Here is a 26,372-nt window from a genome sequence, read left to right as displayed (position 1 = left end):
GGTTTGGATGCATTGGGAGCTGAGTCAGGCAAGGTGGCAATATTGAACTTAATAGGGATTAGCTGAGCAGTCCTGAGAGGGGTGAGGAGCCACTGGAGGTGGTGCTGGTGGTGGTGGTTTTAATTTTTGACTCTTAAACTTTTTACTTTGAATTAATTTTATATTTGTAGGAAAGTTTCTATGTATCCCTTACCCAGCTTTCCCTCATGTTAACATCTTACATAATCACAATACAGTTATCAGTACCAGAAAATTAATATTGGTGCTATGCTACATTAAAGGGCTTATTAGGCCGGGTGTGGTGGCACACGCCTGTAATCCCAGCTACTTGGGAGGCTGAGGCACAGGACTTGCCTGAACCTGGGAGGCGGAGATGCAGTGAGCCGAGATCATGCCACTACACTCCAGCCTGGGCAACAGAGAGAAACCCTGTCTCAAAAAAAAAAGCCTGGCCGGGCGCGGTGGCTCACGCCTGTAATCCCAGCACTTTGGGAGGCCGAGGCGGGCGGATCACAAGGTCAGGAGATCGAGACCATGGTGAAACTCCGTCTCTACTAAAAATAGAAAAAATTAGCCGGGCGCAGCGGCGGGCGCCTGTAGTCCCAGCTACTCGAGAGGCTGAGGCAGGAGAATGGCGTGAACCCGGGAGGCAGAGCTTGCAGTGAGCCGAGATTGCGCCACTGCACTCCAGCCTGGGCGACAGAGCAAGACTCCGTCTCAAAAAAAAAAAAAAAAAGCCTTATTTTAATTTCACCAGTGTTTCCATTAATGTCCTTTTTCTGCTCCAGGTTCATTGAAGGGTTTGTTGTTATTGTTGTTGCTGTTTTTTGAGGCAGCGTCTCACTCTGTTGCCCGGGATGGAATGCAGTAGTGCCATCTCGGCTCACTGCAATCTCCACCTCCTGGGTTCAAGCGATTCTCCTGCCTCAGCCTCCTGAGTAGCTGGGATTACAGGTGCCACTATGCCCAGCTAATTTTTTGTATTTTTAGTAGGGACGGGGTTTTGCCATGTTGGCCAGGCTGGTCTCGAACTCCTGACCTCGTGATTCGCCCACCTTGGCCTCCCAAAGTGCTGGGATTACAGGCGTTGAGCCACCGCGCCCAGCCTGGGTTTTAAGACAGGGAATGAAATGACCAGATTGGTGGTTTAATAGGACACCATGGAAGAAAGATTGGCAGGGGCACTGCCATTACCTAGTTGAGAGATGATGGTGGGCTGGACCAGGATGGTGGTAATGGGAATATGGACTTAGAAATTATTGGAAAATATATGGTAATTAAAGCTCCTAGAAATTATTGGAAAATATATGGTAATTAAAGCTCCAGGAGGGGAAAGTTTGCCCAGGGAAGGAGAGTGAGAAGGGAAGAGGACCAGTGACAGTTCTGAGCAACACCCATATCTAAGAGGTGATCAAAAGAAAGGGAGTGTTCAAAGGAACCAAGGAGAATTGCATGGAGAGTGAGGGTGGGCCACTGAAGCCCAGGGAAGAGAGCTTTAAGGAGTGAACTGTTCACCAATTGTCTATCAATCAAAACCTGAAAAGCTTCATCCTCATGAGTCATAGGGATCATTAGAGAAAGCAGTGTTGGTAAAGCAGTGATCAGATTGCAAGGCGGGAGATGAAGAAATAAGATACTGAGTATAAACAACTCTGAAGTTTGCCTCTAAAAGGGAGGAGATATTGGGTACTAGCCAAATGGAAAAGGGAGTTAAAGGGAGACTTGTTTACTCCCAAGATGGGAGAGAATTAATATATTTACATGCTTATGTGAAGGAGCCAATGCAGAAGAAAAAAGTGAAGCTGTATCAGTGGAAATAGGAGTACTCAATAATGTAAGGACCCTGAAAAGGCCTGGATTCTGGGTTGGACCCTACCCAGGTGGAGCGGAGGGATGGGCTTAGAAAGTGACATCAGGCAATTAGCGGTGCGTGGTGTTAAGAGCCTATAATCCCAGCTACTCTGGAGGCTGAGGCAGGAGAATCACTTGAACCCGGGAGGCAGAGGTTGCAGTGGGCCGAGACCACACCATTGCCCTCCAGCCTGTGTGATAGAGCGAGACTCCATCTCAAAAAAAAAAAAAATTGACATCAGGCTTGGCCCTCTCTTGTGACAGGATAAGAGGACTGGGGCAGACTCAGAAGAGTGGCTTCTATGTGGCTCCTGTGAAGTAGAAGATAAGATTGTTTGCATGGGTGAGGGGTTTGTGGTGATATTGAGGGCGGGGGATTTGAGATTTGTGGAAAGGAGAGAAACTTGAAATTGTCACTGGGGCTGAAGGGAGAGAGAGTGCACACTGATCAGGAACACTGGAGATTGGCTGGGCAGTTTTATATACCCAACTGAGGCTGATGACTCTGATTTTGTAAGTGGCACTAGTGGCACTAGTCTATATGGTTGGGATTTTCTCTAGTCACACGCTCCAGGTGGCAGGCACAGAGAAGGCAGATTTTGGGTTTTTCCAGGCAAGGGTGATAAGGAAAAGGGAATAAGAGAGTTGAGGATTGGCAAGAAAAAGACTGAAAAGTAATGGACTGTGCAATCCAGGCTCCAAAGGCAGACATGTCAGTTATGTTGCTAGGACAGAAACTATGACTTTTCCCTTCTTTTTCACTAAATAGAAACCCTGTATAATTATAGAACCCCTGTATAATAATCAGTGTGTACCTAGTTAAAAGACTACTTTTTTAGTTTTCCACACAGCTAGGTACAGCCATGTCTCTGAGCTCTGGCTGGTGAAACAAAAGGAAGTGTATTGTCTGGGACTTCCAGGGATGATGTTTAAAGGGAAACAACTCAGCTGGGAAATACGCTATTCTTGCCTTTTCCCACCTTCCCTCTTTCTTTTTCCTGGAATGTGGATTTGATGGTTGGAGCTCCAGCAGCTGTTTTGGACTATGAAATAGTCTGAGGATTGGAAACCACATGCCGAGAATGGCAGGGCAGAAAGAAAGAAGAAGTCTGAAGAGTCTGATGACTTTGTGGAACTGAGGGGCGTTTAGTCAACTTATATTGCAAGCCATACTCGTAGAATGCCTTTCTTAGTAAAGCTATATTTCTTCCCTCTCTGTTTTCACTGGGGTTTTAGTCTAAACTTGATTGTTTTAGCATTTTTCCTAACATAGCCTGTGTCCTGAGATACAGCTAGAAACAATTTGATCAAATGTTTCAAGAGAGCAAAAGAAAAAAAGGGTTACCAACTTCCCAGCCTGAAATAGCAGCGTCCTCTTTGTCCTTCGGCCTGCCTCCTTTATTCAGTGAGTTCTATGTTGTAAGGTCCATTCCTTATGTCATTCTCCTTCCTGCCTTTACGTTCTGTATCAGTTAGTATACTTTCAGCTGCAAGAAAAAGAAACCCCAATTTTAAATATCTTAAACAATAAAGGGATTTATTATCTCACAAAAGAAATTCGGCAGTAAGGTGATCCTAAGGTTGGTTAATTCAGCATCTCAGCAATGTTATCAGGGACCCAGATTTGTTTCCAGTTTTCTTTCATCTTCAGCATGGTCTTCATAGGCTAACTCCCCTCAAGGTTGGAAGATGGCTTCTGCAGTCCCAGACATTATGTGCAGGTACGAAAACATCCAGCAGAATAAAAAGGACTATTTTTCTCTCATGCTTGTCTTCATAAGAGAGAAGAAATTTTCCTTGAAGGCCTTTCAGCAAACTTACCCTCACGTCTCAGTAGCCAGAACACATGCCTATCCCTATGTCAATGACTGGCAAGGGAGAACGGGTCACCAAAAATGGCTCAGACAACAGAGGATTAATTCTGATTACTTGAAGGAGTAGTGGGCTCTGCCAACAGGGCAGAAGGTGGTGGCGCTTGGGAACATCATCAAAAGTGAACAAGGGCCGGGCCCAATGGCTCATGTCTATAATCCCAGCACTTTGGGAGGCTGGGGAAGGTGGAACCAGCCTTGGTAACATAGCAAGACTCCATATCTACCCAAAAAAAAAAAAAAAAAAAATTAGCCAGGCATGGTGGCATACTTGTAGTTCCAGCTGCTCGGGAGGCTGATGCAGGAGGATTGCTTGACCCCAGGAGGCCGAGACTGCGGTGAGCTATGACCAAGCCACTGCACTTCTGCCTGGGTGACAGAGTAACATTCTAATTCAAAGAAAAAGAAGTGGGTAAGGAAAAATGTGAATATAGGAGAGACGATACATATGGAGAGAGTAAGGGTATAAATTTTAAGGTTTCAGTGAGTGAAAAAAAAAAAAGTATACAGATGGGTTAGGCATCCCTAATCTGAAAATCCCAAATCCAGAATGCTCCAAAATTCGAAACTTTTTGACTGCCAGCATAACACCACAAGTGGAAAATTCCACACCTGACCTCATGTGATGGGTCGCCATCAAAACTTTGTTTTATGCACAAAATTATATAAACAATTATATAAAATTACCTTCGGAGTATGTGCATAAAGTATAGAAGAAACATAAATGAATTCTGTGTTTAGACTTGGGTCCCCATCCCCAAGATATCTCATGTATATGCAAATATTGCACAATCTGAAAAAAATCCAAAATTCAAAACACTCCTGGTCTCCAAGCACTTGGATTGTCAAGCACCTTGTTATTGTCAGAAACCAGGGATATTTGGATTTAATATTTCAAAGGAAGAGTAGTAGGATGTTTAAAAGGTTGAGTGTGTTACTGTGAATATATGGGTGGAAATTAGATACAATGGAGAAGGCTATTAGTGCTAAAGTCAAAGAATGAAGAGGCTGGCAACAAGATTTCTCAAAAGGTCAGGATATAGAGGTTATGGCAGGCAGGTCTCTCAGGAGGGAGGTGGCCATGGTCTGGATTGATAGCACGTGCTCACAAGAAAGTCTCCAGATAGTCTGCTGGTACATGGGTCTGGGGCCGGGTCACAGGTCCTGGTACTTTCCAGCTACCTGGGGCAGCACAGGCAAGTGGCATAACCTCTCTGTATCTCAGTATCCTCATTTTACAAGGAATCTGTCCTGGTAGTTCAGGCCATTCTGGAAGAGGGTAAGGCCCTGACATGTTCCTATTGGAACCACTACAGGGCCCAGAAGACTGATGAGGCTGCCAGGTATGGCCGATCAGCTCAGCTGTTCTCAGTAGCCAACCCCTCCCTGGCTGGGTTCCCTTTACTTGGCCATAGGTGATCTGGCTATAACCTGGCACTTCTAGTTGTGGCATCCCAGACCAGGAGGAAGGTGAGGCTTCCTGGCCCCTCTACCTGGATGGGGCCTTGGCTGGGATTGAGTTGGGGGAGGCGGGCATCCTCTGTAATGGCCAGAGCAGCCGCCCTGTTACTACGGCGTATTTCACTTTTAATTCTGACATATAATGTAATGATCTTTTTTAAGGCCCGATGATATTATCTGCCTGACTAGATTATTGAGTCTTCATCATCTCCAGATAAATTTATGGCCAGGACGAGGCTCAGGATTTATCATCAGTCAATAGAGCTCGATACTCTAACAAGGCGTGTAATAAGATATACATATTTAATGATCCAAGGGGAGGAGCGCTAATGGGAGTCGAGTGAGTGGTCCATGGGGCTGGGGCTCTGCCCTAGGGTTGCCATGGCTGTGGGGACATGGATGTGGTCTTTGCCCTATGGTCCCCAACTCTGGTCTTTCTCAGGACTGCCTCAGTCTCCTTCCCAAGAGCCTGAGGAAGGAAGAGGTAGGGAAAGGAAGAGGCAGCATTAGGGCCAGGCCAGAGTTAGGGCCCAAGCATCTTCAGCCCAAAGGGTGTATGCACCCCCTGAGAACTTCGCTCCCGCTTCCAGGCCTAAGGGTTGGGGGTGTCCTTAGACCTGTACGCCCAGGCCCCTGAGCATTAGGGCGAGCCCACAAGGGAGGGAGTGCCGGGGCTGCGTGCCCAGGCCGCACTGATGGTGACGGATGGTTTTTCATTATAGCCTCTCAGGTCCTGCCCGCGCCCTGTGTGGAAATTCTATTTATTCCCTAATTTGTAAAAATTCCCTCTTTATCTGATCCCAATCAGGGCGGGGTAATTGGCTCTCTGGGGCAGCGGCTGGGGTCCTTGATGAAGAGCTATGTGGATGTACCCAGCCCGGCCCCCACCCAGCCTGCCACCAGGGCCCACAATTAATAATGATTTGCAAATGGCAGACAAGCAATAACACAGAAAGATGTGGCGTCCGTGCTGCCTCTTCATTTCCTTCCCTCGCAGATATAAATGGCCACAGAACAAAAACCCAGCACTATAAATTCTAGAATTAGTTATTCACCGGGATAAATGGGGCCCGGAGCCACCAGCCACTGTCCCTGCCACTGTTCTTGCCTGCTTTCCCTGATCCAGGTTCTGGCCCCATGTCTGTCTTGAGCCTGGCGCCTGACTCTTCTGTCTCTTTGGCTCACAGCACAATTCCTCAGTTTCTTCCCACCACTCCAGCTACCTCCTCCTGTGTGGCCGAGACTTGGGAGTGGTCACCTGGTCTGGGCCTGTAGCTTCCTCTGCAGGGCTGGAGCCAGCAGGTGGGATCCTCCCTCCACCTCTTCTTGTGGACCTCCCTGGCTACCCAGTGTGGTTTCTGTCCTCATTCTGTATTGGGGTTTGAATGAAGTTGACATGTCCTGCCAAGCCTGGGAGTCTGGATAAGGGTTGGTCTTGGGTATCATCTTTGGCATTTGGGACCAATCCTGTCCATTGGCCAAATCTGAGTTGAGTTCCTGGTGGCCAAATGTACTGTAAGTGACATAAGGGGTTTGATGCTGTGCTTACTGGTCAGGCAGTTCTGGGATGCTAGCAAAGGGGTTTCCGGGCACCATGCCCTCCCGGCCAGGCACATCCCCCCCCAACCCCACTGCCCCCAAGTGGCTGTGAGCTGGCGGGTAATGGGCGTGTAATGGCCTCATTTCCATGCCTGGCCTCCAGGAGCGGCGGTAAGTGTTTGATTGCCTTAATTTCCAAACACATCATTATCCCAGCTTTACCAGCGCTTAATAAACACTTTATGAGGATTTTTTTAAAAACATCTTCGGTCCGCATACTTCTCTGAAGTGATAAACTCTAATTAAGTCTAATATTTAAAAATATGGTAATGGTGAGTTGTTTGAATAAGTGGACTGCATTTCTGTAATTTCATTATTACGTAAAACACGCTAATTATTTGGAGCGCGCTTATTACGGTGAGAGAAATCGCCTGCTAATCAAGATGAAATTGCCTTTTCCCCTTATTGTGGAACCATCGTCATCCTTCACCATCAGCCTGTGGCACCTCCAGGCACCTCGGTGGGGTGGAGGGGGCTGAGGGGAGGGGCTGAAAGGGGTCACTTTGGAGTGGAGGCTGTAAGGACCCCGTCTGGGGGAGGGGGAGGAAGCTATGGGAGCCATGGCTGTGGAGAGAAGGGAGTGTGTGTCTAGGAAGTGTGTCAGGTGGGCCAAGGTGGCCGTGAATGAGGGCTCGGGACTGTGTAGGCCATGTCTGAGACAAGGGGGGTGGGGATATCAGGATATTATTGTTGGAATAATATTATTTTTAGATGTTATTGGAATTACAAAAATAATAACTAACCGAGCTACTGTTTTAGGCACTTCACAAATAACTCATTTCATCTTTTTAACAACATTTTGAGGGAAGTTATTGCTATAATTATTATTATTCCCATTTTAGAGAAGAAGAAACCAAAACAAAGAGAAATTAAATAGAATTCAGGAACTTGCTCAAGTTCACATGGTTACTGAATGGTGGAGTTTGGATTCAAACCCAGAAGCAGGATATACTGGGGCTGTCTGCTGTGTCAGTCCTAAACTCACTGTCTTGGCCTCCATCATCCTTCTAAGCTAACATTTGATGCTAAACCTTAAACTGCACCCAGCTGTTGGGTCCCCATCACAGAGTTGCCAGATAATACAGGGTTACAAATAATACAGGACACTAAATTTGAATTTCAGATAAATAATTTTTAGTACTAAAAAAAAAAAAGTATGTCCTGTATGGAGCTGGGGCTGCATTTAATCTGGCAGTCCTGTGTCAAGCAGACCTAGGCACTGGCACTTTGCTCTCAGGGCATTACTGCTGCCAGGATGTCTAGACAGACAGATGTGGCAATAGTTGAGGTTCTAGAATGTGGACACACCCAGGGATCCTGCTGTGTCACCCTTACCATGCGTGGTTCCTGCTCCTTGCACTGTTTTCCATACCACCTCCCAACTACCCTACCCTATCTCTGCTAGTCCCTGTTCCATGGACTCTCGCCTCATTCCTCACCATGTCCTGAAGATCACTAATAAAGTGCGTTACCAAGCTAAGCATTCCGCAGGCAGGAGGCCTGTGGAGACTCCAGCAGACCTCAGGATGTGTCTGCATGTTCCTTTAGGCCACACTGCCTCTTAGTCCCATAAGATCAGCAGCTTGCCTACTGTCCCTCCTGTTCCCCCAGTTTGATCGGCTTCTTTGATCATTTCACATACATTCTCTCCTGCCTCCAACAGACACATGTATGGGAATTATATATATGATAGAGGTGTCATTTCAAAAGGATGGGGAAAGTGTAGACAGTTCAATCAATGGTGGTAGGACAATTGGCTATCGGGGGAAAAAAGTTAGAGTTTTTATTTCTTACCACACACAAAAATAAATTCCAGACAGATTAAAAAGTTAATATAAAAAAACTGAAAGTGTGTGTGTTTAATGCTGAGATAGAGAAGACATTAGCCTAGAAACCATAAAGAAATGCCTGACAAATTTAGATGTCCCATAGGAGTATGACTTAACTTATCCAAAGCTAAGTTCATCACTGCCCCAAATTTGCATCATCCCTGGTATGCCTTATCTCAGTGAGTGGCACTGAGATCCTAGATGCTTTCCCTCTGCCATCCTAATCCCCCCATTAAGGCTTGCTCGTTCTATTTCCTAAAAATTCTCTTACCTCCATCCACTTCCCCCACATCATCAATAGATCTTCTCCATTTCCACTGCCACTGGCCTAGTTCTGGGCCATTATTTCTGGTCTGGACCACAGTACAATCTGCTAATTGATCTGCCTGCCTTCAGGGTTAATCCTTCTAATCCAGTCCTCACATCTAGGATGGTAATTCTGAAACACAGATCTGGTACTGTCATTCCCCTCCTTAAACATGTTAATGTCCATCATTCTCAGAATATTAACATCTTAAGCTCCTTAGTTTAGCATTTGGGTTCTTTAGGATTCCCTTTAGTCAGTCACTGACCACCAGCTTCATCTCTTGACACTCCCTTCTGATTCTTCATCACCCCCACCCATCTGATAAATTTTTTTTGGACACTCCACATTTCACCTCCGTAAATGTGCCTATGCTGAGAACACCTTCCTCACCCCAACCCTAACTGGGTGGGCTAGCTCCCTCTCCCATCCCCTGAGACCTCTGCTTAACTCTGGAGTCTTTTCCTAATCCTCAAACAGAACTAGATTACTTTTCCATGCATCCTTTTCTCATAGCACTGCACACCTGACAGGGCTGTCTTTGAGTTCCTTGAGGGCAGGGAGCTACAGAGTCTTGCACATCCCTCAGAAGCATTATGGTACAAGATCACTGAACATACAGAAGGTGTCAGTGCATGTTTGCTGAATGAATGAGTACATGAATGAATGGACTTCTCACTTCTTGGGTCCCCTTCCTCCTGAGGGTCTCCCTAGTCCAGGCCCTGCTTCCTGTCCACTACCACTCAGTTCCCAGGTAAGTACCACTAATGGAGAATATCAGCCTCAGGTTGTTTGCCCTTTGTGAGCTCTTTCTGGGTGTCCTAAGTGATCTGAGCAACTCTTTTGTGTGCAGATTCTTTGTCAGGCAGACATTTGACTGTCCTTGGGCCCAGCCAACAAGCTTATCCTTCCTTGTTAGGTGCTAGCCCCACTAATCTTCTCTCAGGGATTTATGCAGCTGCACTCCTCACATTATGGTCCTGGCAATATAAAAATATTTCCAACACTGAGAATATTAATGCCCCAAAAAAGAGGAGAGGGTCATCTTGTCACAAATTGATGATCCTGCAGAAACATAAAAACAGGTTAGCCTGGCCAGGCAAGGTGCTCACGCCTGTAATCCCAGCCCTTTGGGAGGCCGAGGTACAAGAATTGGAGGCAGAGGTTGCAGTGAGCTGAGGTCACGCCACTGCACTCCAGCCTGGGTGACAGAGCGAGACTGTCTCAAAACAAAACAAAAGGAAACAAAACCAAAGGTTAGCCTTCTAGAATTTGAAGGTGAGGTAGACCTACTCTTGGAGGCCTCTATTGTGGGTGCAAGGCTGTGCTCCCTGCCACCCCACTCTCACCCTGCAGCAGCTTCATGCTGGCCTCCGTAGCTCAATGAGAGGTCCTGGAAGGCAAGCCTGCTAACCCAGGTGGCCCCCAGAGCTTCAAGCAGAAAACTTTCCAAGAGACTATGTTGCCACCAGACTCACCCTGCTGCTCGCTCTCTCTGAATTTTTGGCCTATTAAAAGCCCCAGATCTGTCTCTAGTGCTTCTGCCAAGCTTCCTCACTTAGTAGGGCCATAGACTTAAAAAAAAAAAAAAAAAAAAAATCAAGGCTTCAAGGGCTGGAAGAAGAGCCTGGAGCTGGAAGTCCATGGCTGCCATTCCACTGACTTGCTAGGTGAACTGGAGCAAATTTCTTCCTCTCCCTGGTCTCTCTTTATTGTAGTGGGCCAACTGCAACAAGTTAGACTCCAGAAATACCCAGTAAACAGGATCCGAAGTCAGAATTTGGAGTGAATGCCAATTTGGTTTCACCAAGTCTGCCAGCCCCTATCAGTCATCTGTGCTATCAGTTGTATACACTTTCTCACCACTAGTTCCTCCAGAAAACTAGCTTCCTTGCCTTTTCTTCAGAAAGAGGAGGTATTCCAAGCATAAAGAACAGCATGTACAAAGATACGGGTGCAACACCTTGTTCAGTCCTCACAATAACAGCAAGGCCATTATCACCCTAGTAGAGGAACCTAAGTATTAGAGACGCTAAGCCCTTGCTGCGTGTTATGCAGCCAGTGGGTGAAGTTTAGATTGGAAACATGTCTTTCTGGCTCCAAAACCCACTTTGTCATTTTCAGAAAACAGTGAGTGGGGGTCCTTTAGATTGGAGTCCAGGGATTGAGGGTTGAGTATGGCAGAGACCAGAAATAGCAGGGATCAATTTTTGTGGAGTCTTTAAGACACATTACGGAGTGTAGACTTTAAACTGAGGGCAAGGAGAGCCATTGAATGGCTTTCAGGAAAAAGAACATGATCAGATTTATGTCAGAAAAATCACTTTGGCTGTAAGAGAATGAATTCGGGGGAGAAAGAGGACAGCTGTTGTAATCCAAGATGATTAGGCAGAGACTAAGAAGAGAAAATCTGCAGAAGTTCATACTTGATTAGATTTGGAGAGTGAGGGAGAGGGCAAAGTGGCAACATGACTCTCAGATTTCTTCTTTGAGCATTTTGGGTGGATTATGGTGCCGTTCACTGGGACAGAGAACATAGCAGGTTGAGGGGTAAGAAGCAGCTTGGAGAGAAAATTAGCTCATGACTGGACGTTTAGGGTTTATCTAGAAAGAGATGTTCAGGAATATGTGGTGTGGAGCCCAGGAGCTGTCCAGGCTGGAGACAGTGATCTTCAGGGGGTAGCCAAAACTCACGATTTAGATGAAGTCATCCAGTGTGTAGAGTGGGGAGAGGTCAAGGACAGAGACTGGGACATGGGGACCCTCTCCCAGCACAGGGCCAGGCACAGGTGGGAGATCAGTGCTTGCTCACTGGATGGCTGGTGGCCCGGCGGTTGGGGCTGGGACATTCACTTGGGCCAGGGGAAGCAAATTGAATGATTTGTCCAGCAATGAGGGAGGAGCCAGATGAAGTCAATAGAAAACTAATTTTCTTTTCTGCTGGAAGAAATGAGGTGTGTGGCCGCTGGGTAATTGCAGATAACGAGGGGACTTATTCTTAATATGCACAGCGGCCATGGTCCCTAGGGTACAGGAGACAGGAAGGATTGGAGGTGCCCTGATAGGGCCAGACTTGTTTGGCAAGAAAATCACCCTATCATAGTCCCTCTATTGGCACCACCACAGCCCATGGGCCCCATCCTAACCCCTCCCCCTCTTAGGCCCCTTCCTGTCCCATTCCCCTTCCTGTCAACTGCCTAGCACAGCCCCTCCCTCCTCCACCCTCTACCCCCACAGCACAGGCGCACACACTAAGAGAGACAAATGATGGGGCCTCAGCTGAGCGGGGTGCGTGTCCGGCCCATAAACCACGGGGATGGGTCACGTCTGGAGTTGCCATGGCCGCCACTACCCACCCATCTGTCTTCCCACTGTTCTGCCTCAGACCAGCCCGTACGGCTTCCTGAGTCCCTGGGGGAAGGTGTCACCTCTCCATGCCCACATCCACTGCAGGTACATCCACACTGAGCTCTGCGAGACAGGACCCTGTCTGACTTGCCTGCCCAAAGCAGGCTCCGCAGAGCTAGGATCTGGCTAGTGATGCAGGGTGTGGGCCGACCAGAGACTGTGCCTCCTACTGCCCTTGTCTAGTGCTGGAGGGTCCCCTTCCTAGGCTAAGGTCCTGGCAAAGGTGGGCCTTGACAGGCAGAGAACGCCTGACCCCACCTTGAGCTTACTACCCCCCACACTTGATTATGACATTGATGTACAATATTTCTACAATCACAGCATCGATCCTATGAAGGCTGGTGGTGGCTGAGGCCCTGGTTATGGCCCAGGAGCATCTAAGGGAGATGGGAGAAGAGGCAGGTGAGGGGATAATGAGTTGGTGGCTGCGTGGGCAGCTGAACAGAAAAACTCAAGGCACTCAGGCTGCTTCTCTCCTAGGCTTCCTCTAGTTGAATAAGCTCTGGGCAGGTGCACCTCCTGCTGGTGGTGGCAGTGGTGAAACAAATCCTGGCCCATGTCCATGATACTGAGGCCCCAGAGGCCTGATCCTGCAGCCTCCAGGGTTCTAGGACAGTTGAAAGCATCCAATACTGGAGAAACTGTTTGTGATAGTCTAATACAGGCAGACATTCCACAAGGTATGGGCAGAAACGGCCCAAAAAGGGACTAGCACCCACTTTGAGCCTACTAGGACAGAGGCAGGGCTTCCGCTGACGTATACAGGAGTGTCTGGTAGAGGGCTGATGGCCAAGGCTATGAGGAGGACCACAAATCTGGACCCTCCCCATCCTATCGGAGCTGCACAGGAACAGGTGCCCAGGCAAGTTGCTGTTTGAGCACACAAGCCCAGGACACAGGGCAGGTGTGTTTCCCAGGGCCCTGGCCCAGCAGTGCCGAGCCTTGTGCCTTGTCACTAGTGATTATGGCCTGGGTCACATCTTCCACACACACGAAAGTGCCGGCAAAGTCACCCTGGCCGTGGGTGTGATGAATGGCTGCCCAGTAATGAAATGGAGACATCAAGGCGGGTGGCGGGAAGACGGAGTGTGGCGGACGGGCCGTCCCCACGCGGCGGCAACAAGAAGGATCGCCCAGCGGCCGGGGGCCGTCAAGGGAGAAATTACACATTTACTCTGCCTTTTTCTTACTGCGACGGCGCCCATACATCACCGCTGGGGCTGGGGCGGGACATGCCGGCCAATTTCCAGCATGAATTATGGAACTGAGAAGCATCGAGACCAGGCTTCCTGCTGGCCCAGCATCACCCAGCCCAACCTGAAGCCAGGGATGCTGCCACCAGGGGATGGGACCACCCTCTCTAAAGCCTGTGGCTCCTGAATCTGACCCTGCTTCCCACCCCCGCCCTTGTAAGAGAACCTGTGGGCATGGAGGGGAAGGATCTGGGGCCGATCTAAATGTCTTCTCTCCTTTTTAGACGACTGCAAGAACATTGCCAACATCATGAAGACACTCGCCTATCGAGGCTTCATCTTCAAGCAGACATCGAAGCCGTTCTGATTGGCCGAGGACAGGATGGGGCAGGACAGGGTAGCTGTTTGGCCCAGCCCAGAATCCTCCTCTCCCTCACCAGAGGGGAAGAGGGAGAGTGGCATAGCTCTGCATCCAGAGTGTCCCCCAGCTGCCCTGTGGGCTTGTGCCCTTGGCGTGGGCTTGTGCCCTTGCAAGGGCTTGGCCACTTGGCCCTTCTGGAGCAGACACTTTGTGCCCCCCATCCCCACCCCTCAATCTCAGCCCAGTATTAGCCCCTCCCATTGCGGGCCTGGGCTAGGGGAACCCAGGCACTCACCGCCTCCTCCCTGGTACACAGGCTTCTGTGGGGCCACCAAGCCCCCCCTGTGCCCCCTCCCATCCATAGTGCATGGTGTGTGGTGCCCCCAGGGCTCCAGGACAGATCAGGCCCCACCTTGTGTCTACCCCCATCCCCGCTGTAAACGTGCCACTGAATAAAGTCGGGGAAACGAGGCAGTGGGTGTGTGTGCAAAGCCGTCTGTGTATGTGAGGCTGCTGCTGCGCCAAAGCTGTCAGGATGTGAAGGTAGGTAGAGCATGCTCCAGACTGCCTCTGTGCACAAGGCCATCCGTGTGTGACTGGCCGTCACTGCAGCACCTGTGACACCCTCACTCAATATGCACACAACTGTGGCAGTGCGGGGACTATCAGTACAGGCTGTGTGCAAAGCCATCTTGAGTGTAAACCACAGGTGCTCTGAGGTGCAGGAGTTTGGGTGAAACTCATAGTGGTTAGTGGTCAGAGAGCTGCAAAGGGCCTGAACACAGGCAAACCTACCTGCCACCCTGTGGAGTGGCTGTGACAATCCCCTCCTGGCCCACCCTTCCCACTAGGGGCATCAGAAGTGAAGGAAAGGGAAAGGAAGCAGCCTGGTCCAATTCAGCAGCTCTATTTACATAACAGCGTCGCCCGCACCCCGTGGGGTCTCTCATGGCTTCTTGGCTTTCTTCACAGAAGATGAGCTGGAGGCCGACTCCCGTCGCTTTCTCTGAGGACACACAGAAGGCATTAAGGTCAGTAACCCCCAAGGCCTGAGTCAGGCTTAGTGCATGTGTTTCACGTGCTCAGGGACAAGGACACCCACTGGTCAACCCACTCCTACCCCTCAGTCTCAGACCCACACAGAAGTGATGATCATCCCTGCTGCAGGTACTAGAGGGAGAGGAGCCCCTACACCCAAGTGCATGCGCTCACTCGCAGGGCCAAGGCATGCCTCCCAGCCTGTCCAGACTTACCGAATTGGGTGTGAGGGGTGCGCCCACCACATCAATGATGGTGTCCTTGGGGTCAGGGCCAAGTCCTGGTTCAGTCACTGCTGGCTCAGCAGAGGCCGGGCCTGGGCCTGATGCTGGTGTGGCAGGGCCCCCCAGCACACCTGCCCGGGCCAGTGCCTCGTGACGGTGCCGCAGCATCTGCAGCTCATACTCGCAGTTGGCACAGGCCTGCTTGAGCTCGTACAGCAGCACCAGGTCGCTTCGCAGCTCATTGAACATGTGCACCAGCTCCTCCGTAGGTGTCGGGCTCAGCTCTGCAGGCAGGTGGCGGGCAGCACAGGGCCAGAGCTCAGGTGTGGTAGAGGGCCAGCCACGTGAACTCCCCTCCCCGTGCCCAGCCTTTATCCACAGCCTCGGGTGGGTACACCCTGTGGGGCCCAGTCCCCACACTCACCCACACCAAGCTCCAGCAGCATCTGTTCCAGGGCCTTGATCTTCTTCTGTCCCACAGAGCTGGGCAGCTTCATCTGCAATGAAAGCTGGCAAGCTGAGCCTCTCCCAGGCACAAGAGACTTGGGATGAAGGGGACAAAAGGCAGTGGGAAAGAGGTGTGGAAGAGACGGTGACACATGGAGGTTAACTATGGGCCAGAAAAGGAAATAGCCAGGAAGCTGAATATAGTGAAAGCTGTGACCTTAGCCTGGCCACATCACTGAGATCCTGGCAAGGCCACCTCTGTCTGCAGCAATCTCTCCTACCGCTCCATCCCCACCTGCTTTCAGCGTTTGGGCCACATGGAGCCCAGAGCAGAACCCAGGGCCCAAACATGCTAAAGGAGGTGACTCACGTACCCGTTGGCTCCGCAGCGTGACACCTGCAGACTTGAAGTCTGGAAACTTGATGCCTGCAGTCTCAGGAACAGCCTAGGGGAGAAGGCATTATGGAGATCAAGGTGTCACAGGGAGAGAGCCCAGGGTTAGTCCCAGCACCCCATCAGCACTGGGTGCTCTCAGAACCCTCCACTTGGGGTGGGGCCTTGTGCCAGGTGACCCTTCCACCCTGAGCTGGGCTGGCTGAGCCTCCGCACCGGCTTCTCAGCCTCCTTTTTCTGGGGTAGCTTCTTCTTGGGGGCCTTGCGTTCCGTGCGCCGCTGCTCTGCAGTGGTGTCTGCCGCTGTGATCAGCTTCTGCAGGTCCTGGCTGCGTTTCTCCCGCTCCTTCTTCCGGGCCTCGATCTTGCGCAGCTCCTGTAGCAGGTACTCCTCCTCTGCCACCTGGAAAAGTGAGGGATGCAAAGTGTGTGAGGGCACTTCTAGGAGTGAGGGTAGACACGGAGGTGATGGGGTGCTGGGGTGTCTGTGAGGGAATCTGAGAAGTAAGGGATCATGAGGGAGGTGAAGGGCTATGAAAAGCAGGGGGGATGGCCCATGAGAGGTAGGAATGGGCCTGGGGCAGTTAATAGGGTATCAGTGAGAGGCAGGGGGACCTGGAGTGGGAGTTGAGGGGTACAGAGGATGGAGGCAATGGGCAAGGGGTTTGGGGCATGGAGGACAGGTATGTGGCCTTGGGCTAACCTGCTCTGGGGTCCGGTTGTAGAGACGCTCAAGCTGTTCCTTCCGCCGTCGTTCGTGCCCAGCATCAAATACTGGTATCTTAAGGTCTGTGCCTGGCACAGCCCGCACGTTAGCAAGCTTAGCACAGATGTGGTAGTACCGCTCCTTCAGGTCTTCCACAGAACGCTTCTGAGAAGCAAGACAGGGTAGAGGAATGAACATTCAGGGGCATGTGGAAGAGATGGCATAAAAGGGCCTGCTAGAGAAGCTGGGCACACATGCAAATGCACAGTGGCTCACCTTGAACTGCTGGTGGTCATACCGGTCATGGATAACAACAAAACGCAGGTCAAAGCGGCGGCTGAGGTCAAAGAGGTGGTCAGTTTCTGCCTTAGTCCAAGCATCATCGTGGAGATAAAGCTGGTACTCCTGCTCTGAGTACACAGGCACCTGCACAGTCTGCTGGCACAGAGGGACACAGTAGGGGCATGCCCACATCATGTCATGTCTAGCAGGTTCCAGCCCCCAGTGACCACAGCTCCTCCTGTTTGTTGCCAGCCCCTGGGCCTGTGCCCCTGCAGCATGGAGTGAGGAAAGAACCTGTCTGCTTGACTAGAGGTCCTAGCAGGGTTTGGGACTGTAGCCTCCCCCTGATTCATTCCAGGAGCAACTGCACTGTCTCCAGCTCCAGAGCCTCAGTCATGGGACACACACTCCTGCCCCCATGGTTAAGGTGAGGGGCCCACATGTAAGTGCTTCTGTGGAGTCCAAAGGTCAACTCTGAAGTAGGACAGATGGCTAATTACCTGGAGAAAGGCCCAGCAGCCCCTAGTCCATATAACTCTTGTCTGAAGCACTACTGCCACCCAGTGGGGACAATGGGACTTGCTGCTCCCCCAGAGTTTGCCAAGGTCAGGCATCTCTACAGAAGCTGGGCCTGAATCCTACTCCCAACATAGGCAGCCCTGCCAATGCCCCTTCCTCCCTTCTCCCATACCCCCAATCCTACAGACCTCCCCCAGAGACAAACAGCACTACCACCAGCTGGGTCTGTCAGAGACCCAAGGAAGGAGTCAATGCTAGACTAGATCAGGAAAGTCTCTCTTCTCAGTTAAAGACCACAACCAGCTCCAAAACTGGTCGCCTTTTGGACATCTCCTACTGGAGGTCCCCCATGTACCTCAAACTTACCTCAGTACTGAACTCTTGGCCCTCCCTCAAACATTATCTTCTCCAGTCCAGATTTCAGTCAATATCACCATCACCCAACCCAGCTGCTCAAGCCAGAAACCTGGGAGGCATCTTAATTCCTATCTTTCCCCTTGACTCCCAACTCCCCTTGACCAAATCTGTGGCTTTTACCTCCAAAATTTCTGTCTCTGTTGCCACTTCCCAGTCCAGCCTACCCGCTGTCACTTGGCTGGATCAGAGAAATAGCCTCCCTGCTGATCTCTGCCCTCATTCAGTCCTCCTCCAATCAATTCTCCATCTGCAGCTAAGGTGATCTCTTTGAACAGTGCTACTTAAAGGATAGTCTGCAAACCAAGTGCTGTTTACACTTACCCCGGTCTATGATGAGAATGGAAACCGAAAGTAGACACTAAAAAACTTACATAACAATTTTACAGTAATTGTATGCTGTTGAATCTAATATGAGGAAACATGGCCTTGTATTTTGCCTTTATAATTTTATTATCTTTATCAGTCTCTGATGGATTGGAAGTAAAAATAGAAAAATGTCCTTCACCACAGATGATTTGAGACACACTGTCCTAGTGTTTCAGAATATATATCTTATCATTACCAACTATCCCTTATTAAAATCCTCAGAGGCTCTCCATCTAAGATAAAGCATCTTCTAGATAATTCACAAACTCCTCAAGCGCAAGGGTGTCCAGTTCATCTCCCACCTTTAGGACTCAGCACACTGTACGTGTCAGTGTCCACCAAATCAATTAATGAACACGCAAATAAATGACCTGGCCTCCTCCTGCAGCCACTGTCCCTCATGAACCCTAAATTGCAGCCAAATGACTAGCAGTTTCTAGAACATAGCAGACTTCCCCCTTGATCTTTGCTCTTGCCTGAAATGCCTTCCACTTCTACATTCCTTCTACCTAGATAACTTTCTCAACCTTTCGAGCTCTCAGGCATCATCTCCTCTGGGAAGTCTCTCTGGTTTGCCAGGTTTGGTTACGTATTTCTCCTATGCATTTTAATTCAATTTAACTAAAAAACAAACCAACAACTCAGGACCAGCTACGGTGGCTCATGCCTGTAATCTCCACACTTTGGGAGGCTGAGGTGGGCAGATCGCTTAAGCCCAAGAGTTTGAGACCAGCCTGGGAAACACGGTGAAACCCGGTCTCTAAAAAAACCACAAAAATTAGCCAGGCATTTTGGTACATGCCAGTGGTCCCAGCTACTCGGGAGGCTGAGGTGGGAGGATCGCTTGAGCCCTGGAGGTGGAGGATGCAATGAGCCGAGATCACACCACTGTACTCCAGCCTGGCCGACAAAAAGAGACCTTGTCTCAAAGAAGAAGAAGGGGAAAAAAAAAACCCTCAGGAACCGTGCAGCCAGTCCTCTCAAGTAGCTCTTAGTCAAGTGAGGAAGACATTTTTTCATTCATTCAACAAATATTTACCATGGGCCTGCAATACCTATGCTGGAGACACAGTGCTGCATATGACAGGCAGGGGTCTTAGCCTCTCAGAGCTCATACTGCTGCTGAAAAAATAATTTTGGTACCATGTGGGAAGTTTGATACATAGGATATAACAAGTGACACTCCAGCCTGGGGACAAAGATTGGTTAGAGAAGACGTAAATGAGGCTTTCAGGCTCTAAGTCTAGGCTATTCCAGGCTGCAGCAGCTGTGAGGCCACACTGTACAATGACTTAAGTAATGGACTAGGAAACCTAGCCCAATCTAGCTCTGCCTCTCACTGGCTGGGTGAGTCTGGGAAGGTCCTGCTCTGCTGAGCTACAGTAATCTAGACCAGAGATAACTCAGCTTGGACTAGGGGGCTGGCATAGGGGATGAAGAATATAGTCAGAGATGTGATTTATTATGGAAAAAGAATCAACAGGACTCAATAAATAGATGTGTCACTGGCATCTAGCTCAAATACTGTGCGCATTCTGAGAGGCCCTCCCTGACCATCCTAAGGTAGGACCCCCGCCACACACCTACAACTTCACTCTTTATCTCACTTCATACCCATTCAAATCCTGGTTCATGTTATTGATGGCTCTTATTTGAAAGACTTCAATCCATTTCCTTACATGTTGGTTTTCCCGATCTTCTTTGTCCTGCTGTTGATTTAAATATTGTGAGCACTAAGGGAGAAGACTAAGTCAAGGACGATCCCCCAAGTTTCTGGTTTGGGCAACTGGGTGGAAGATGGTGCCATTCACTAAGATGGGGAACAGATTTGGGACTGACAGAGGGAACATGATGAGTTCTGTTCAGGGTACCTACCTGATGTAAGGTACCTGTGGGGCATTCAGAAAGAGATAGTAAATGACTGGATGCGAAGGAACCACTGCTCTGGATTGGTGACGTGTAGAGAGGGAAACTGAAGCCACAGGGTTCATACTAAGAAAGTACAGAGCAAGGAGAGTAGAGTACCTAGGATATAGCTCTGAGGAACAGCAACATTTGAAAGACCAAGAAAAGCCATGAAAAACCAGAGCAGGTCTGGGAAAGAACAGGATCCCTTGGGCAGAAAAGACCCATGGAGTCCTACTCTGCATGCATTTGCCATGAGGACTGGGTGGGTAATCACAGTTGGGCATGAGCAGGCCCCCGAAGCCAACCCTAGGAGCCTGGAGAGCTTGCACAAATGGCTCAAAGTGGGAGGGCAATCTTGGCCTGTGTCCGAATGAAGGTAGCTCACCTTATTGAACCTAGCAAAGGGATAGTCCTTGCCCTCCTCCGCTGCACGTCGCCAGTGGAAGAACATTGCTCCGTCCTTGCGGGCTGGATTGGTGAATGGCATCCACTTCCAAGGCCGCACCTTCTTGGAGCCCAACTTGGCCTTCACTGTACGGTATCCCTGACCAGTGTCACTGGGTAGCAGTGGGGGTGCATCCCTGGCAGTGAGGTTTAGGGAGATGGCAGGTTAGAATCAGAAGGTGTGTTAAAGAGATTTTTGTCCCAGGGAGCTGATCTACCCTGCCCTATAGCAAGAAAGTCATGACCTGGAGCAAGAGATTTCTGGTCCTCCTGCATCCTGCTAAGCAAGCAGGAGCCCTGGCTGGGAAGGAGAGAATTGGAAGAGAAAACTAGGAGTTAGGGGCATGGCAGGTGAATCAGGGGCCAAAACCTGGGGGACTTGGGATTCCAATACTTGCTTCTTGTCAGAGTAGAGCAAGGCATAGACTTCCCGGTGCATGCCCTCCGGCCTCTTGAAAGTCAATGTCTCTGAGGACTTCTTGGATTTTTTCTGAGGAAGGAAACCACAGAAAGGAACCACAGCCTAGACTCCCTTTCCTGACAATTCTTTAGTCCAGCTCAATCCCTGAAAAAACCAGCACCTACAGGGTCAATGACAGGCAAACTGACACATTGTAAAGGCACAGAAACCCCCCTCCCAGGGACACCACCCTACCCCGAAATCAGAGCAGTCCCCTGCCCATTCCACCAACTCTCAGACTGTTACAATGTCTTGATTTCTCCCCAACAATATCTTGCAGCAAAAATCACACTTGCCTGGTCCTCTCCTCTCTCAGAGGTGTCATACCCTCTTGGTCCCACCATCTCCCACGATGTCCCACCTACTCCCTCCCATCAAGGATGACATACATTCTGTGTCCTGTTATGTCACCCCTTTTATCGCCCAACTCACTATAAGTGTAGCACCCATCCCTTGCCCCATCTCTCTTCTGTTGTCACTCCTCCCCATCTTCACTCCCCTACTCTCCCCTAGCCAATGCTTTCAGGTGCCCCTGTTACCTTGTCTGGGTTGATGATGTCCTTCTTGCTGATGGTCCCAGAGGCTGCATCCCCTTCTGGACCCCCGAGTTCTAGAATGTCCCGTACATCCGCGCCCGTAGCCATCGCGCCTGAGAGAGGGGGGAGCCACCGGAGGTCAAGGGTCACTGCCTGAGGGAGGACCAGGCTCAGGTCAGGGGGCGGGGCCAATCCAGAGCCAAGCGGAGGCGAGGTGAAGAGGGGGGCCAAGAGGACGAGGGTGGTCCAGGTCAGGTCAGGGTTCTGCCTGTGTCCCACCGCTTGGATGTTCCTAACGGCCCCTTCAGCCACCTGGGCCCTCGAACCTCCGCACCCGTGTCCAGCGGCTGCAGCCCCCACTACCACTCCCCCGTCCCCGCAAAGCCGCGGCAGAAACTTCCGGCGGTGCTCATTCGAAACGCGGTCGACAGAAACGCTTCCGGTCGGTGTTGTAGGAAACGGAGCCGACTGGCAACCGAGGGCGAAAGCTACTGGCCGTGCTGAGCTTGCCACCGTTTGGTTCTCCCGCGAGCCCGTTCTCATTGGTGCACTGCCTGCTTTCTGGCATTTTCCGTCTACGATGCTCCGTTGCATCTCAGGCAATGAAAAGAGATACCAGAACTTTGTGACTTTGGGAAGTAACTTAATTTCTCTGGGCCTTTTTCTTCATTTGCAGAATGGAAATTGTATTGGCACCTGTGTGAATGAAAAACCAAGAATTCGTGTAAAACATTAGCACAGTGCCTGGGACATTTACTATTTTTTTATTAAATGAGTTAATGATTTGAATTGACCCCCTTCATTTAGTGCTACTATGTACTCCGCACTGTGCTAAGCTTGGAGGTGAAGAGATGAAGGAGGTGAACTTCAAACTGTGATAAGCTTAAGGGTGAAGAAATAAAGGCAGAGCTTCCTAAGGCGGCTGCCAAAATGGAGTAAGGTGTGGGCCCTCATTTGAACCTCCTCTGATGGAAATATCTGTGGGTTGTGGTCTCGTGGGGCTTTCCTGGAGGCCAGCTTCTTGGAACTTCACTAGTACAGGAGCTAGCTGCACTCTTTGGGTTACAAAGAAGCCCAAAACACAGCCTCAAGCAGGAAGCAGCTTAGAAGTATCCTTCAAGGGAATAAACCTGGGGATCTTCCTGGAAAGAGAGAGACAGACAGGAGGTCCTGAGGAAGGGCAGAAGGGACAAGGAAAGCAGCTCCCAGCTTCAGCAGTCTGCAAACCAGCCTCTCAATTTGAAGGACACATAGCCTGGGGGATAGGGTGGGGCTTGTTAAGGCATTAAGAAGGCCAGACCCCAAGTCAAGACCTGCCAAAGATCCCAGCAGGGACTAGAGGAGCAGACAGTTTGCACAAGTTAGCTCTAAGTGTTGTAGCCTGTTCTGGCCTGGAGAAGACAAGGGGATGCAACAACTGTAGCCACAAGCCTGACTAGGCCCCAAAACTTTGGAGAACCAGGCCTGGAGGTACATACCTGTACCTGGGCTTCATTCCTGGATGGATCCACTGAGCTCCAGTTTCCAGAGAAGGCCACAGTCTTACAGCAGAAATTGTCCACAGGGTAAGGAAATGGTCCTTAGAGCCAGAAGGGGACAGAGCAATTGGCTGCCTGAAACACTTGACCCTAGTTGTAGTTAATTAATTGTGTAATTATTTGTTTAATATATATCTCTAATAGACTCATTTCTGTGAAGACAGGGATCACAGTACATAAATGAATGTATGTGCCAGGCACTGTTCTAGACTTTGGGCATGCAGTGGGTGAACGAGATACAAATAGCTACTGGTGGAGCTTATATTTAGTGGAGACGGAGAAACCCTAAGCAAATAGACAATAAAATTGATAATATAAGTTTTGATGGCAACAAGAGCTAGGAAGGAAATGAAATAGAGCGATGGGATGGAGAACTGCTTTCCATAGTCTGGTCAGGGAAAGTTAGTGGTCTCTCTCTTTTTATAAATATGCATATGCATAGAAAAAATTCTGGAAAGGACTAAACCAAAATGATTCCGTCAGTTATTTTTATCTGGCAATTTATATTTTCTATACTTTCTATAATGAATGTGTACCTCTTCTATAATAAAAGGAAGGAACGAAGGGAAGGAGGAAAGGAAGAAGGAAAGACAGGCAGACTGTGCGCTGTGGAAGGTGGACCAGGCCAGAGTTTAGGAGACTAGAGGGCAGTTTTTTTTGTTTTGTTTTGTTTTTTTGGCTATTTTTCTGTCATTTGCTGAGGGGAGTTAAAGTCTCCAACTATGATCATGGAATTGTCCCTCCCTCCTTCCTTCCTTCCTTCCTTCCTTCCTTCCTTCCTTCCTTCCTTCCTTCCTTCCTTCCTTCCTCCCTCCCTCCCTCCCTCCCTCCTTCCTTTCTTCCTTCCTTCTCTCTCTTTTTTCTGAGACAGGGTCTCTGTCGCCCAGGTTGGAGTGCAGTGGCGTGATCTTGGCTCATTGCATTCTCCAACTCCCTGGGCTCAGGTGATCCTCCCACCTCAGCCTCTCAAGTAGCTGGGACTGCAGGCATGCACCACCACACACAGCTTTAGATATTGGGTTCACTGTGTTGCCCAGGCTGGTCTCGAACTCCTGGGCTCAAACGATCCGCCCACTTCAGCCTCCCAAAGTGCTGGGATTACAGGCAGGAGCCACCATGCCCGGCTTGTCTATTTCTTTAATTCTATTGTTGCTCCGTATATTTTGAAACTCTGTTATTGGGCACATGCACATTTATAATTGTTATTATCTTCCTGGTGAACTGACCTCTTTATGAAATATTCATCTTTATCTCTGGCTTTGTCTTGAAGTGTACTTTATCAATAACTACTCTAGCCTTTGTAAGCTTATTGTTTGCATGGTATGTCGTCGTCTTCCATCTTCTTTCAACTTATATGTTACATTTAAAGTACAGATATTTGAGTTTTGCTTTAAAAAGAAACAAACAAACAAACAAAAAAACAATTTGCACAATCTCTGCCTCTTGAGCCCACAGTGTTGGTTGAGGAATGGATGGCAAAGGAGGAAATGCTTGGGCTGGGTCTCATTTGTATCCTTTCTACTTGATGATGGAGTGCTGTTTACAGATTTCCTAGTGGATCAAAATAGTTTTCAGGCAATCTGGGCACGGTAGCTCACGCCTGTAATCCCAGCACTTTGGGAGGCTGAGGCGGGCAGATCACAAGGTCAGAAGTTCGAGACCAGCCTGACCAACATGGTGAAACCCTGTCTCTACTAAAAATACAAAAAAACACAACAACAACAAAAAACATCTGGGTGTGGTGGTGAGCACCTGTAATCCCAGCTACTCAGGAGGCTGAGGCAGGAGAATCGCTTGAAATCGGGAGGCGGAGGTTGCAGTGAGCCGAGATTGTGCCATTGCACTCCAGCCTGGGCAACAGAGTGAGACTCTGTCTCAAAAAAAAAAATTGTTTGCAGGCTGTGAGGTCAGTTCAGTTTGCAAGGCAGCCTAGTTGTCCCATGGACAAGCATTCAGTGTCTGTCAGGGCCCAGGAGCGAGTCAAAGCTCTTTCTCAAAGGAAGATCAGTTATTTTCCAGAGGGCATGGCTTTCTTCACAAATCTCAGAGGCTTCTGCAGTGTTCCTCCTGGGCTTGCAATAGACTCTATCAGCATGGTGATCTAAGCATGATTGGATCTGGTGGGTCATGCAGGCCAGGGGGCATATTGACTTACCTTGCAGCCTAGACCAATTCAAGAATTTCCCTTACTCAGATTTCCTCTGAATGCTGACAGCCTTTCAGGTTACTGAGTAAATGGATGAGTGCACGACACTTAAAGATGATGTATGTTGCCCCTAAATTCCGAGAAAGGCACCAAGTACCATATTTCAACTCATCTAAGATGCCATCGGCTGGGCGCGGTGGCTCACGCCTGTAATCCCAGCACTTTGGGAGGCTGAGGCAGGCGGTTCACGAGGTCAGGAGATTGAGACCATCCTGGCTAACACAGTGAAACCCCGTCTCTACTAAAAATACAAAAAAATTAGTCGGGCGTAGTGGCGGGCGCCTGTAGTCCCAGCTACTTGGGAGGCTGAGGCAGGAGAATGGCGTGAACCCGGGAGGTGGAGCTTGCAGTGAGCGGAGATCGCGCCACTGCACTCTAGACTGGGCGGTAGAGCGAGACTCTGTCTTAAAAAAAAAAAAAAAAAAAAAGATGCCATGAACTGTAAGGCGCATCTTCATTTATGTTCCACTATGAAAGAACGTTTTTAAAAACACCATCAGGTCAGGCATGGTGGCTCATGCCTATAATCCCAACACCCTAGAAGGCTGAGGCAGGAGGATCACTTAAGGCCAAGAGTTTGAGACCAGCTGGGCAACAACACGGTGAGACCCCATCTCTACAAAAAAATAAAAATAAAAAAATTAGCCAGGCTCAGTGGTGTGCACCTGTGGCCCCAGCTACATGGGAGGCTGAGGCAGGGAGATCTCTTGAGCCCAGGATGTCAAGGCTGCAGTGAGCCATGTTCATGTCACTGCACTCCAGCCTGGGTGACTGAGTGAGACCCTGTCTCAAAAAAAAAAAAAAAAGAAAAACAAAAAAGAAAAGAAAGAGAAAAAAAACCCACCATCAATTAAGCCATGATTACCATTAATTATAAGCATGCATTACCATTTCAGAGATGTTAAAATGGGGGACAGGGTATGACAACAACCTTGCAACTGGACTAAATGCCACTGAATTGTTCATCTTAATTTTACGTTAGGTAGATTTCATGTCAATAAATTATTTTTT

The 26,372-nt window shown here is 49.3% G+C and overlaps 2 protein-coding genes across 21 annotated transcripts in view; one reads left to right on the top strand and one right to left on the bottom strand.

Moving 5' to 3' along the window:
• ERI3 (ERI1 exoribonuclease family member 3) overlaps positions 1 to 14,351 on the top strand; it is a 135,902-nt gene extending 121,551 nt beyond the window's left edge. For all 19 annotated transcript variants that reach the window (XM_017960907.1, XM_021940768.1, XM_021940759.2 and 16 more), the window contains one exon: positions 13,801 to 14,351. In XM_017960907.1, coding sequence (XP_017816396.1) covers positions 13,801 to 13,883 — 83 coding nt within the window. In that variant the 3' untranslated portion in view covers positions 13,884 to 14,351. The remainder of the gene's footprint in view (positions 1 to 13,800) is intronic.
• A 412-nt stretch (positions 14,352 to 14,763) lies between these two features.
• Positions 14,764 to 22,009, bottom strand: DMAP1 (DNA methyltransferase 1 associated protein 1). Of its 2 annotated transcripts, none has more exons than XM_009207040.1 (11): positions 21,930 to 22,009; positions 21,621 to 21,770; positions 21,020 to 21,111; positions 20,563 to 20,758; positions 16,962 to 17,120; positions 16,683 to 16,850; positions 16,197 to 16,382; positions 15,961 to 16,032; positions 15,564 to 15,636; positions 15,131 to 15,423; positions 14,764 to 14,883 (listed from the first exon to the last, which is right to left on the bottom strand). In XM_009207040.1, exons 2-11 carry the CDS (start codon positions 21,723 to 21,725, stop codon positions 14,824 to 14,826), a joined length of 1,404 nt encoding a protein of 467 aa, XP_009205304.1. In that variant the 5' UTR covers positions 21,726 to 21,770; positions 21,930 to 22,009; the 3' UTR covers positions 14,764 to 14,823. The 2 variants fall into 2 exon arrangements, with proteins under 2 accessions (XP_009205304.1, XP_009205298.1); XM_009207034.4 differs by having other exon boundaries at positions 21,897 to 22,001.
• Positions 22,010 to 26,372: the final 4,363 nt, after the last annotated feature.

The sequence above is a fragment of the Papio anubis genome, chromosome 1 (genome assembly GCF_008728515.1).
Source record: "Papio anubis isolate 15944 chromosome 1, Panubis1.0, whole genome shotgun sequence".
In the NCBI taxonomy this organism is placed as follows: Eukaryota; Metazoa; Chordata; class Mammalia; order Primates; family Cercopithecidae; genus Papio; species Papio anubis.
The sequence above is the reverse complement of the archived record's forward strand: the minus strand, read 5'-3'. Positions and strand labels throughout refer to the sequence as shown.

Bases quoted from the DNA above. Each gene is read 5' to 3' on its own strand.
- DMAP1 (XM_009207040.1), bottom strand. From the start codon at position 21,725: ATGGCTACGGGCGCGGATGTACGGGACATTCTAGAACTCGGGGGTCCA. The intron at 21,112-21,620 runs GTAACAGGGGCA...TTCCTTCCTCAG, and splicing joins ACATCATCAACCCAGACAAG to AAAAAATCCAAGAAGTCCTC. The intron at 16,033-16,196 runs GTGCGGAGGCTC...CTTCTCCCCTAG, and splicing joins AAAAGGAGGCTGAGAAGCCG to GCTGTTCCTGAGACTGCAGG.